General features: G+C 39.9%; 2 protein-coding genes across 2 annotated transcripts in view; one reads left to right on the top strand and one right to left on the bottom strand.

Annotated features, from left to right (window-relative positions):
- LOC139422779 (alpha-mannosidase 2-like) overlaps positions 1-2,629 on the top strand; it is a 54,670-nt gene extending 52,041 nt beyond the window's left edge. Inside the window, exon 22 of the mRNA XM_071174117.1 lies at positions 326-2,629. Coding sequence (XP_071030218.1) covers positions 326-478 — 153 coding nt within the window. The 3' untranslated portion in view covers positions 479-2,629. The remainder of the gene's footprint in view (positions 1-325) is intronic.
- Positions 1-13,591, bottom strand: part of LOC139422782 (E3 ubiquitin-protein ligase Praja-2-like) — a 158,015-nt gene that overhangs the window by 73,867 nt on the left and 70,557 nt on the right. The window lies entirely within an intron of this gene.

Genomic DNA, 13,591 nt, shown 5'->3' with positions numbered 1-13,591 from the left:
AAAAACTCATTCTGATTGGCAGGGCCTGGCTCCCCAGTGGGTGGGCCTATGCCAATTCATGTGAAAACCATAGATTAGGGCCTAGGTAATTTATGTCAATTAACTGATTTCCTAATATGAACTGTAACACAGTGAAACCTTAGAAATGTTTTGCAGGTTGCGTTTATATTTTAGCTCAGTATACTCAAGCCTATTAATATTTTCTAAAATAGTAGGATCTTTCATCATGATCAAAGCCGGCGTGAAATACTTTTATTAAACCATCAACTCCTTTTATAATGGGAATATAACGTCACTGTTCATGTTTGGTTTGGTTCTCTCACAGATCCACACGGAGAAGCTGTTTTCAGAACTGAGATTCCAGAGCATCATCCCCGTATCCCTGACTCTGATGCATACGACTGAGGGAGGGTCGAGCAAAGAGGAAATCAGACTGAAACCAATGGAGATCAGCACATACCGCGTGCAGCTGACATGACAGCTGGCCAGAGAGCCTAGTGCCTAGTCTGCCACGGCACATGCCCAAAATCTGGCCTCTGTTCCTGTGCCGAAAAACATTGTCAGCGAGGCTATGCAGAAGCCTAGGGACATAGTACATCTTTGGAACAGACGGAAGGAGGGAAAGAGGAAGAGAGAAAGAAGGAGAGAGGGAGGAGGATTAGGAAGGAGGGAGGAGGGGAAGAAAGGAGGAGAAGGAAATGGAACTTGATTAAGCTTCATTTTAAAAGTGCAGTATGATATTGTTTGAATCCAGTATCACTAGTTATCCTGCAGTTTCAGGTTCTGTATGTGTTGTGAAGGTTTGTGTTGCAATTTCACTTGAACTCACTCTACTGAGAAGACCACAGGTCCACATTTCCTTTTCCACTAATATGATTTTGTACAATGTGATTCCTTGTCTTGTTTTACCAAGGTATGGTTTCAATCATAGTGAATATTGCTTAATGTCCTTGGCATGCCGAAAAAAAGATTTGAACGACAACTGATTCTAAATATATATTTTTTATATGTTTCATTGCAAGTGAGATGCAGTTTTTATTTTTCCAAAGAGCAAAAATGTGCCTTATTTCTCAATTTCATAATGAGCCCAATGTACATATGTTGTTCCCCTTGGAGAAAAATGTACGTTAGAATTTACTATCAATGCGAAATTACTGCAGCAAATAGTTATATAATTGACATGTGACATCACATTCATTGATATAGGTCTGTTATTGTGACCGTCATATACATATTGTTGTGAATTATCCCGTTTTTGTTGTTTTACACAGCTATGCCACTCTTAGTACAGCGCACCAGTCAGTCAGATGTTTTGATCAAGAAATGTTCAAAGGTGTATCAATAATAAAGCCTTTTAATCAGTTGCAGTTGCAGGAAAACGGCACCGCGGGTTAACTTGGAATGTCCACACTGTGTTGAGTGTTACTGTTACTGTGAAAACAGACACACCCCACAAGCTGTTCCTCTCTGGGAAAATGTCCTAATTGGATGTTGGTGAAAAAAACACACCTGTAGCGTTAACTTTCAAAGCCGGTTTCCCAGATATGGAAAAACCCAGGTTCTGCATTAGAAAGCACTTTCAATGGAAATTTGGCATTGAACATGCTTTTTAGTCCAGGACTAGGCTTAATCTGTGTCCGGGAAACCGACACTCAGCGTGGTTTATTATAATCTGCAATTGATTGAATTGGGGCCTACAGCCTAGATATCAAACTATGCAACTGATCCAACTCACCATTGATGCAGCAATCCCCTCTTTTCTCCTCATGCATCTGAATGAGTTGAATCCTCTAACTCTACAATAGTTAGTCATTACATTCTTGAGACACATTTTGTTACTATGGCCAAAAGCGTACGACTGCTTGCTTAAGCATATGACACATGCCAAAGGTCACAAATCCTGTCATATTTGCGCAACTATTTTTGTTTTGTTCCGTTCTTGCCTGTGATCTTGGCTAACAAATGGAATGCCTTAAACTGGTACCTTGACTGAGCCATTTTCAAATCCACTTCAACATGTTGCCATGGGTTTTTTTAATTAATGTTTTGAACACGTTTGTGAAGTTCCAAGGAGATGGAAATGTTCCCTTACATTTCCTGGGGTGTTTTTAGGTGAGTGTATCTTATGTGTTATACGGAAGAATGCCTAGCTATTCTGGTGGTCAAATAATTGCACCTTCACTGTCATGGTAAGGAATTAGAATTCTTGGGACATTGGTTGCAATTTTTTATTAATGTCTATTTGTGTCAATGTAAATGAATGTGGAAATGGTTGTTCCGTAATGTTTGAATGTGAATGGGAATGTCAAAGCTAGTTTAATAGTTTTATCACATCTGATTAAATTATGGGGGAAAATGTATTATCTCCTTTATGAGTGACAAAAGTAAATTTCAAGACAGAAGATGGTCTAGGAGGATTTGAAATGAAAAGCATATTTGAGAAACAATACACTTTACTTGGTATAGAATTGTAATTGTTCTATTTTCTGTCTTTGAAACTCAGCATTAGGGTATGGTGTTATGCGCAAATCTCTTTCTACCAATGTTGCTTGTTGAGAGTAAAATGTTGTCATTGTTTATCTTTCTGTAAATGTCATATAATGGGAGAATAAAAAATAATAAAATCCAAGTTAGTTTTGTCGATTAAATAAAGTGCATAAAACCATTTGCACTTGTTGTATGCAAGACAATATTTCCCCCAAAAAAGGAACTCAGTCTGGCTTTCAACTTAATCTTAACAGCTGTAATAGTAGGCTGCACAAGGTGCAATTTCAAAATTGGATAGTGCATCATCAGTTTTCCTCTTGTCATGCCAGTCATTGCACAGTCATAAAGTTGAAATTGGAAGTTTACATACATTTAGGTTGGAGTCATTAAAACTAGTTTTTCAATCACTCCACAAATTTCTTTTTAACAAACTATAGTTTTGGCAAGTTGGTTAGGACATCTACTTTGTGCATGACACAAGTCATTTTTCCAACAATTGTTTCAGACAGATTATTTAACTTATAATTCACTGTATCACAATTCCAGTGGGTCAGAAGTTTACATACACTAAGTTTACTGGGCCTTTAAACAGCTTGGAAAATTCAAAAAAATGATGTCAATGCTTCAGAAGCTTCTGATACTGACATAATTTGAGTCAATTGGAGGTGTATTTGGATGTATTTCAAGGCCTATCTTCAAACTCAGTGCCTCTGCTTGACATCATGGGAAAATCAAAAGAAATCAGCCAAGACCTCTGAAAAAGAATTGTAGACCTCCACAAGTCTGGTTTATCCTTGGGAGCAATTTCCAAATGCCTGAAGGTACCACGTTCATCTGTACAAAGAATAGTACACAAGTATAAACACCATGGGACCACGCAGCCGTCATACCGCATCTGTCTCCTAGAAATGAACGTACTTTGGTGGGAAACAGGTACAAAAGTATCTATATCCACAGTAAAACTAGTCCTATATCGACATAACCTGGAAGGCCGCTCAGCAAGGAAGAAGCCACTGCTCCAAAACCGCCATAAAAAAATCCAGACTACAGTTTGCAACTGCACATGGGGACAAAGATCACACTTTTTGGATAAAAGTCCTCTGGTCTGATAAAACAAAAATAGAACTGTTTGGCCGTAATGACCAACGTTATGTTTAGAGGAAAAAGGGGGAGGCTTGCATCATGTTGTGGGGATGCTTTGCTGCAGGAGGGCCTGTGCACTTCACAAAATAGATTGCATCATGGGGCAGGAAAATTATGTAGATATATTGAAGCAACAGCTCAAGACATCAGTCAGGAAGTTAAAGCTTGGTCGCAAATGGGTCTTCCAAATGGACAATGACCCCAAGCATACTTCCAAAGTTGTGGCGAAATGGCTTAAGGACAACAAAGTCAAGGTATTGGAGTGGCCATCACAAAGCCCTGACCTAAATCATATAGAACATTTGTGGGCAGAACTGAAAAAGCGTGTACGAGCAAGGAGGCCTACAAACCTGACTCAGTTACACCAGCTTTGTCAGGAGGAATGGGCCAAAATTCACCCAACTTATTGTGGGAAGCTTGTGGAAGGCTACCCGAAACATTTGACCAAGTTAAACTATTTAAAGGCAACGCTACCAAATACTAATTGAGTGTATGTAAACTTCTGACCCACTGGGAATGTGATGAAAGAAACAAAAGCTGAAATAAATCATTCTCTCTACTATTATTCTGACATTTCACATCCTTCAAATAAAGTGGTGATCCTAACTGACCTAAGACAGGGAATTTTTACTAGGATTAAATGTCAGGAATTGTGAAAAGCTGAGTTTAAATGTATTTGGCTACAGTGTATGTAAACATTCGACTTCAACTGTACGTACAGTATGTAAACACATCGCTCCGGATGCATGATTGTTCCTAAAAGTATTCATGTTTATTTTATACCAGTTTCAAGTTATAAACACTTGCTTAGTCATCCAAATCAACATGATTTTAAAAAAATCTATTAATTCTTAAATTAATATATTTAATTTTTAACATCTATTTTAAATTCGGGGTGGACTGTACTGTAGGACTAATGGTTCTGGTTCTGCAAAGTCTTGCTTGCTGTGCCTTCAGATGTTTATGAGTCTCTGCATCAACCCAAAGACAGAGCAGGATGGGTTTCTAGACATATTATGGGCTGGTTACCCAGACCAAGATTAAGCCAAGTTCTGGACTGAAAATCACTTTCACTGGAGATTCTAAATTGAGCATGTTTTTGTAGTTTAGGCTTCATCTGGGTGTCTCAAAAACTGGCCCATATGTAATCTACACACTAAATTAACTTGTCTCTCTCTCTCTTTTCATTTCTTTCATTATCACTAAAAGTACTGTATGTCGTCCTCTTTTCCAGGAAGGGATGCATCCGAGGGGTTGTTGGCCATGGCAAACGACAATCCATGTAAATCATGGAGAAAAGGAGTGGGAAACCAAGAAAACATTGAAATTAGCAAAAATATAACAACATCTATTTTAGTCTTGGTAATTCATTTTTCAACATCTTTAGATATTAGGCCTATATGACTCTACATTGCAGACATTACAGTTTAAAGTAAGAGTATGTTCCAACAGCTTGGGTTAGCCATTATATTTACACTAAAAGTCTAATCTAAAGCAGTAATTCCCTATCCTGGTCTGCAGTTTGTCAGGGTTTTCACTGAGTTTGGTGTCATCTGTTCCTTCGCTAGCTGGCACCGACGCCTGGCAGCTGCGCTACAGTGCTGTTCAGGCTTTGGTGTAAGTATGCTGAGGGCTCAGCGGAGCCGTGTTGCAGGAAGGGCTAAGGAATGTGGCCTGGATCGCTCTGCAGGAACACCTGAGCCAAGAAACAGACCAGAGAGTCCGAGACGCCCCCAGGGTTCTAGAGGTACTAAATTGTACATACTGAGTGTGTGTTGTCTAAGGTTTTCCTGGTCATGTCACATGGTCAAGAAGTACTCTGGGCCTTATCTCAAATGTCAACTTACTCTCAAATAAAAGAGATGTCTGACTTTTAATATCCAACCGCTGTGTTGTCACAACAACTGCCTTTCCCTTTACAAAGCATTGGCTAATTCGCAAACAGATCTGGTTACCAGATTAGAGCTGAATCAAGTCGTTAGGAAAGTCCTAATTTGTCACAGTCTGTAGTATGGCAGATTCTGGAAACGAATATATAGCGTACACTGTCATGGTGTTGCACTAATAAAAAGTTTAAATATTGAGGAACAAGACTACAATAGACAGCTCAAACCAACCAGTCGTCTTTTTACAGCTCGTCTCTCAGCAGGAAGAGGTGGTGTTACACCTGGGACTGCTGGCTGACATCGTTTTATACGCAGTACCAACTGGGAAGACAATGCCAGGGCACCTGGTACATGTCATACTCCTGACAGTCTGCCTGAGCCTACAGCACAACACAGATTACATGGGGAAAGCATCAGGATGTAGCTACGGGATATTCAAACATTAAACACCTGCACAGATGGCATGATGCCCTTATATTAGTCTCCTCGATAAGTCATGTGTTATTATGGCATAGTGCAACGCTACAGATGTGAACTTCAGTGAACTTGAATACACTTTGCTGATGTTAAGGTTAAACTAATCATAAACCAAATACATTTTGGGGAAAGAATTCATATTATTCCAATTAGCAGACACCTATCCAAAGCAACTGACAGTCCAGTTAGTGTATAGCTTTTTCGTATGTACGTGAATCCATGACCTTGGTGCACTCGTACAAACTGATCAACACATGACCAAAGTAAATATTTTAGGTTTGTTAGAATAGTCATGGAACTCTTACTGGTGCTGAATCATCTTGAAAAGGTCCCAGTCCACAAATAATCTACCCTGGATGTAACATGAAGTGCACTGAGACCAGTATGTTAGGATATGATTGTTAGCATGACTCACACTGAGACAAAGCTAAAAGAGAAACAGAAGTTTACAGACGTCTTTTAATGTTTTTCAACAACAACACAATTTACACCCATTAGTTGCACGTACGTGCACACACACACCCAAGAACACATGTATTTTTCTTCAATGCGGTTTGAAATTGAGGTCCGTTTCTTTGAGTAGAAAAAACAATTAGTCATGTTAAAAACATAATAAATGACTATGTTTATTTTATACATATAGTACAATGCCTTTTAAAAAAATCATGAAGATGGAATTTGCTTCTTTGGTATCCACTCATGTTTCCAGAGCTGTGAGAGAAGAAGAAATATCCCAGCCAAAAGATTCCAATACTATTTAGAAGATGCTTTTATCCAAAACGACCTACAGTCATGTGTATCGGCGGCCCCCAGAATTGAACCCACAACCCTGGTGGTGTAAGGGCCATGCTCTACCAACTGAGCCTTACAGGATCACTATGAAGTTGCAAAGGTGAACGACACATAATACAATTCAAGTTCTTGCCGTTTTACAAGTAGGCTAATCTGTAAACTTGGTACATAGGTTATTTTTCCACACACATTGATATGTACTAAAAAGGACCCAAGATCTGTCCCCTCTGATTCAGAGGGGTCGGGTTAAATGTGGAAGACACATTTTGGTTGAATGCATTCTGTTGTGCAACTGACTAGGTATCCTCTTCCCAGTCTACCTTGAGCCTTTTCAAATTGGGCTTTGGAGACATATCAGTACAGACCCAGTGCAATACTGGCTCTCCCAGGTAAAAGAGAGCAGGAATCTGTTCTGTATATACCGAGGCATTGTCCAATGACATCAGAAGGGAATCCAGGGAATCTAAAGAGAAAACACAGTGTTTGTCTTGATTTACTAAAAAACGATATGTGTTAATAGCTAAGACATAACCATATTATTCATTATCATTATAATTACCAAGGCCCTAAATATTTATTGACCATGTAAATAACTCAGGGCTTGGTCCTATCATTACAGTACAAAGTGCACTCTCTTTCCAAGTTGACCAAAATAACAGCTATGCCCATTAGGGTTTATAATAGGCACTATTAAGGTCTCATTGATAACCCACGATTTAGAATTTTGCCATGGCACAAACCAAGCAAGAGCAGCTCTGTACAGGCCAGAGGAAGCTCAATGTGGTCTCCCTCTCCCATGCATTTCAGTCCAGCTCTGTGCTGTTGAGGGAACATCTGATTACTTTGAGGTGTACAGCAGGGTTGGGGTCAATTCCGTTTCAATTCCAGTCCATTTAGAAAGCAAAAGAAATTCCCATTCCAAATGTTCCTAATTAAAAAGCATTGGAGAATTGGAATTTCAGTGTATACTTTCTGAATCAACTGTACTTTAAATGAAATTGACCCCAAACCTAGCGTCCAGTGAAATAGCCACACATATTAGATTTTGTCACCATCTGCTGGGAATTCTGTGAACAGTAGAAGAAAACGGTTGGGGATGGAAAGCGGGACATTGACAGCAGAATTATGATCATATGGGCACGTTTTAAAATGTTTTGCAACGGGAAATGAACATATGGTCAGCTGTTTTTTCACCCGAATTGCTAACAACCCATGCGCAACCATCGACTATAGCCAATGTGATAATGTGAAAATCTGAGGCCCGCACCCAACCCTAACCAGCTTCAGGCTACATACAGTAAGAGACAGCATAACTCGTTTTTGGTAGAGGGTGCAGTATTTTTTGTTGTTGCCTAATTTAAATATGTTTTGTTTATAATTTCTAACATTTTGGTAGGTTATTTCGAGAGTTTCGAGAGGTTCTATCTGCATTTTTGTCAAAAATTAGTTATTGACATAGCCGTGTTCTGTTCAATGGTTTCTACCAATATAGTACTCTAAATAACCCAATCCATGTTGATAAGCTTAAAAGAATAAAATATAAAAATCGCTGACACCATTTAAACCAATGAGGGTTTGGAACTTTAAAGCCAATTATCTCAGAATCATCATCTTGCAGAGAACCTTATAGCCCCAAGCTCTCAATTTGTTAGTCAACTGTGTGTAATTAGATACATGTAACTTCTTTTCTGTCATTATATGTTGCCCTAGAATACAAAATAAATCCTTGCTCACCAGAATGTCATAAATCAATAGAATTAATGCACTATATGTATACAACTATGTGGACACTCCTTCAAATTAGTGGATTCTGCAATTTCAGCCACACCCATTGCTGACAAAATGGAGCACACAGCCATGCAAGCTTCATAGACAAACATTGGCAGTAGAACTGAAGAGCTCAGTGACTATCAACGTGGTACCGTCATAGGATGCCACCTTTTCCAAGTCAATTTGCCAATTTTCTGACAAGCTAGAGCTGCCTGGTCAACTGTAAGTGCTGTTATTGTGAAGTGGAAATGTCTAGGAGAAAAAAAGAAAAAAAAGACTTACGAAGTGGTAAGTCACACAAGCTCACAGAATGGGACTTCACAGAACGGGACCGTCAAGTGCTGAAGCGCACAGCAAGTAAAAATCGTCTGTCCTCGGTCGCAACACTCACTACCAAGTTCCAAACTGCCTCTGGAAGCAACTTCAGCACAAGTACTGTTCATTAGGTGCTTCATGAAATGGGTTTCCATAGCCGAGCAGCAGCACACAAGCCTAAGTTCACCATGCGCAATACCAAGCGTCGGCTGAAGTGGTGTAAAGCTCGCCACCATTGGACTCTGGAGCAGTGGAAACATGTTCTGTGGAGTGATGAATCACACTTCACCATCTGGCAGTCTGATGGACAAATCTGGGTTTGGCAGATGCCAGGAGAATGCTACCATAGTGCCAACTGTAAGTTTGGTGGAGGAAGAATAAGGGTCTGGGGCTGTTTTTCATGGTTCAGGCTAGGCACCTTTGTTCCAGTGAAGGAAAATCTTAACACTACAGCATACAATGACATTCTAGACGTTTCTGTAGTTCCAACTTTTTGGCAAAAGTTTGGGGAAGGCCCTTTCCTGTTTCATCATGACAATGCCCCGTGCACAAAGCAAGGTCCATACAGAAATGGTTTGTCGAGAACGGTGTGGAAGAACTTTACTGGCCTGCACAGAACCCTGACCTCAACCCCATCAAACACCTTTGGGATTAATTGGAACGCCAACTGTGAGCCAGGCCTAATCGCCCAACATCAGTGCCCGAACTCACTAATGCTTTTTTGGCTGAATGGAAGCAAGTCCCCGCAGCAATGTTACAACTTCTAGTGGAAAGCCTTCCCAGAAGAGTGGAGGCTGTTATAGCAGCAAAGGGGTGAACAACTCCATATTAATGCCCATGATTTTGGAATGAGATGTTCGATGAGCAGGTGTCCACATACTTTTGGTCATGTAGTGTACTTCAATCTTGTTGACATTGTAAAGATGTATCTGTCATCTCTACTTCTTTTGCAGTACCAGGAGGCACCAGTGAGAAAATACAATACAAAAATAAGAAAAATCAGGGGAAAGATTTTTTTTCAGTTTGACCGATTGTAAGGAAAGAGAGCTGTGAAAATGACCCAACATGTTCCTTATCATATTTCAGCTAGGCTTGGATGCATATTTTATGTGTTTGAAATATCAGCTTTTATGAGGCTGATAATTTTTATTTTATTTAACTAGGCAAGTCAGTTAAGAACAAATTCTTGTTTTACAATGGCGGCCAACAAATTTAACAATGACAAATATAACAATGACAAAAATAGAACAACATACAATACATGTAAGTACCTGATTATAGACACAAGAAAGCAGATTAGCACATGTTAATGTCTGTATATTCTTGATTCATCTGTTAGCATGGAAATAACAGGGCATTACTGTGACCGTAACAATTAGAGCGTGCAAGCTAATTCACTCCTTCTTACAGCAATAACACAAAAGCACATCCTAGTTGCCCCCAATATATAACAGGTACCGTACACACATATACAGTGTATTCGGAAAGTATTCAGACCCCTTGACCTTTTCCACATTTTGTTAGTTAAAGCCTTATTCTAAAATTGATTATAAAAAAAATCTTCATCAAAAAAATCCTTGTCAATCCCCGCACAATACCCCATTTTGACAAAGCAAAAATAGTTTTATTATTTTTGCAAATGTATAAAAAAAAATACAAAAAAAATCTACAGAAATATCACATTTACATAAGTATTCAGACTCTTTACTCAGTACTTGTTGAAGCACCTTTGGCACCGATTACAGCCTCAAGTTTTCTTGGGTATTTTCCGAGCTTGGCACACTTATATTTGGGGAGCTTCTCCCATTCTTCTCTGCAGATCCTCTCAAGCTCTGTCAGGTTGGATGGGTAGCGTTGCAGCACAGCTATTTTCAGGTCTCTCCAGAGATGTACGATTGGGTTCAAGTCCGGGCTCTGTCTGGGCCACTCAAGGACATTCAGAATTTGTCCTGAAGCAACTACTGCGTTTTCTGTGAACCTTCGTCCCAGTCTGAGGTCCTGAGAGCTCTGGAGCATCCCAACAGCAGGATGTTGCCACCATCTTGCTTCACCGTAAACCTTGTTTAGAGAAAGGATATCTCAGTTTCAAGGTCACAGCTTAGAGAGAAGAAGCCTCGTGAGGTATTGATCTGTCACATGCATGACCCAGTATTGGTCGGTCACATGAATGAAGCAAACGTTAATGATTAATTAATTATGAAAGAATAAGCTATATAACTGCAAGTATAACTTGTCTGTATATAAGGGAACTAACAGGACTGCCCCGATAGAGCTCCTGACATACAGTGGGGCAAAAAAGTATTTAGTCAGCCACCAATTGTGCAAGTTCTCCCACTTAAAAAGATGAGAGAGGCCTGTAATTTCCATCATAGGTACACTTCAACTATGACAGACAAAATTAGAAAAGAAAATCCAGAAAATCACATTGTAGGATTTTTAATGAATTTATTTGCAAATTATGGTGGAAAATAAGTATTTGGTCACCTACAAACATGCAAGATTTCTGGCTCTCACAGACCTGTAACTTCTTCTTTAAGAGGCTCCTCTGTCCTCCACCTGTTACCTGTTTAAATGGCACCTGTTTGAACTTGTTATCAGTATAAAAGACACCTGTCCACAACCTCAAACAGTCACACTCCAAACTCCATTATGGCCAAGACCAAAGAGCTGTCAAAGGACACCAGAAACAAAATTGTAGACCTGCACCAGGCTGGGAAGACTGAATCTGCAATAGGTAAGCAGCTTGGTTTGAAGAAATCAACTGTGGAAGCAATTATTAGGAAATGGAAGACATACAAGACCACTGATAATCTCCCTCGATCTGGGGCTCCACGCAAGATCTCACCCGGTGGGGTCAAAATGATCACAAAAAATCCCAGAACCACACGGGGGGATCTAGTGAATGACCTGCAGAGAGCTGGGACCAAAGTAACAAAGCCTACCATCAGTAATACACTACGCCGCCAGGGACTCAAATCCTGCAGTGCCAGACATGTCCCCCTGCTTAAGCCAGTACATGTCCAGGCCCGTCTGAAGTTTGCTAGAGAGCATTTGGATGATCCAGAAGAAGATTGGGAGAATGTCATATGGTCAGATGAAACCAAAATAGAACTTTTTGGTAAAAACTCAACTCGTCGTGTTTGGAGGACAAAGAATGCTGAGTTGCATCCAAAGAACACCATACCTACTGTGAAGCATGGGGGTGGAAACATCATGCTTTGGGGCTGTTTTTCTGCAAAGGGACCAGGACGACTGATCCGTGTAAAGGAAAGAATGAATGGGGCCATGTGTCGTGAGATTTTGAGTGAAAATCTCCTTCCATCAGCAAGGGCATTGAAGATGAAATGTGGCTGGGTCTTTCAGCATGACAATGATCCCAAACACACCGCCCGGGCAACAAATGAGTGGCTTCGTAAGAAGCATTTCAAGGTCCTGGAGTGGCCTAGCCAGTCTCCAGATCTCAACCCCATAGAAAATCTTTGGAGGGAGTTGAAAGTCCGTGTTGCCCAGCAACAACCCCAAAACATCACTGCTCTAGGAGAGATGTGCATGGAGGAATGGGCCAAAATACCAGCAACAGTGTGTGAAAACCTTGTGAAGACTTACAGAAAATGTTTGACCTCTGTCATTGCCAACAAAGGGTATATAACCAAGTATTGAGATAAACTTTTGTTATTGACAAAAGTTGTTACTTATTTTCCACCATAATTTGCAAATAAATTAATTAAAAATCCTACAATGTGATTTTCTGGATTTTTTTTCTCATTTTGTCTGTTGAAGTGTACCTATGTTGAAAATTACAGGCCTCTCTCATCTTTTTAAGTGGGAGAACTTGCACAATTGGTGGCTGACTAAATACTTTTTTTGCCCCACTGTATGTTCACTATGGTGCATCAAGTTTTTTGGAACCTCTCTAGCAAGCTGATAATAAACAATTATTAATTTAAGATTGACTTCGAGTGTCCCTGTGTTGTATTTCCACAACAAATCTAAAATTATCACATTGGCAGCTTTCATAATTGTATAGACACCTGTTTCCCTCGCCTCCATTTAACATCTATGGATTGTTCACCCTAATCTCTTGCACACAAGTCTCGTTTGTTTGCTGTTTCCATGGACGCACTGCGGCTAGGTCAAATAAGTACACAAAGAAACAACGTCAATGTCCCACAATGCAGTTTGGATGCGGAAGAGAAGGAAACAACTTCCAGTTGATCGGCATTAGCGTCACGGCAGCAGCGGTAGTGTCCCGGGAGCAGCATTAAGACTTTCGGTTTTCTGATTTTGTCTTCAAATTAAAAGTACAACGGTATGTGTATGATCCAAAATAAATAAAATATGCAGCTTTCCATAGGGCATAATGCTAAAATAACGTTACAAAATTATAACTACATCGGGGAAATATCTAAACTAAAGATAATTACTACTTTATATAAGATTATATTATAAGGTGGAGCACATTGAGAAATGGCTGGAGCTTAAGTAAATTAATGTAAAGAAAATAATATTCTAGAGACCCTACTGATCTTGCACTGGAATCTACCCAGTAGCCATTTCTACTCCACCCATTCCATTGGTCCAAATGCAGGGCACCCAAGTGGCACAGCATTCTAAGGCACTGTAACTCAGTGCAAGAGGCATCACTACAGTCCCTGGTTCAATTCCAGGCTGAATCACATCTGGCTTTGAATGTGAGTCCCATAGGGAACCACACAACTGGC

The sequence above is a fragment of the Oncorhynchus clarkii genome, chromosome 12 (genome assembly GCF_045791955.1).
Source record: "Oncorhynchus clarkii lewisi isolate Uvic-CL-2024 chromosome 12, UVic_Ocla_1.0, whole genome shotgun sequence".
Taxonomy (NCBI): domain Eukaryota; kingdom Metazoa; phylum Chordata; class Actinopteri; order Salmoniformes; family Salmonidae; genus Oncorhynchus; species Oncorhynchus clarkii.
The sequence above is the reverse complement of the archived record's forward strand: the minus strand, read 5'-3'. Positions and strand labels throughout refer to the sequence as shown.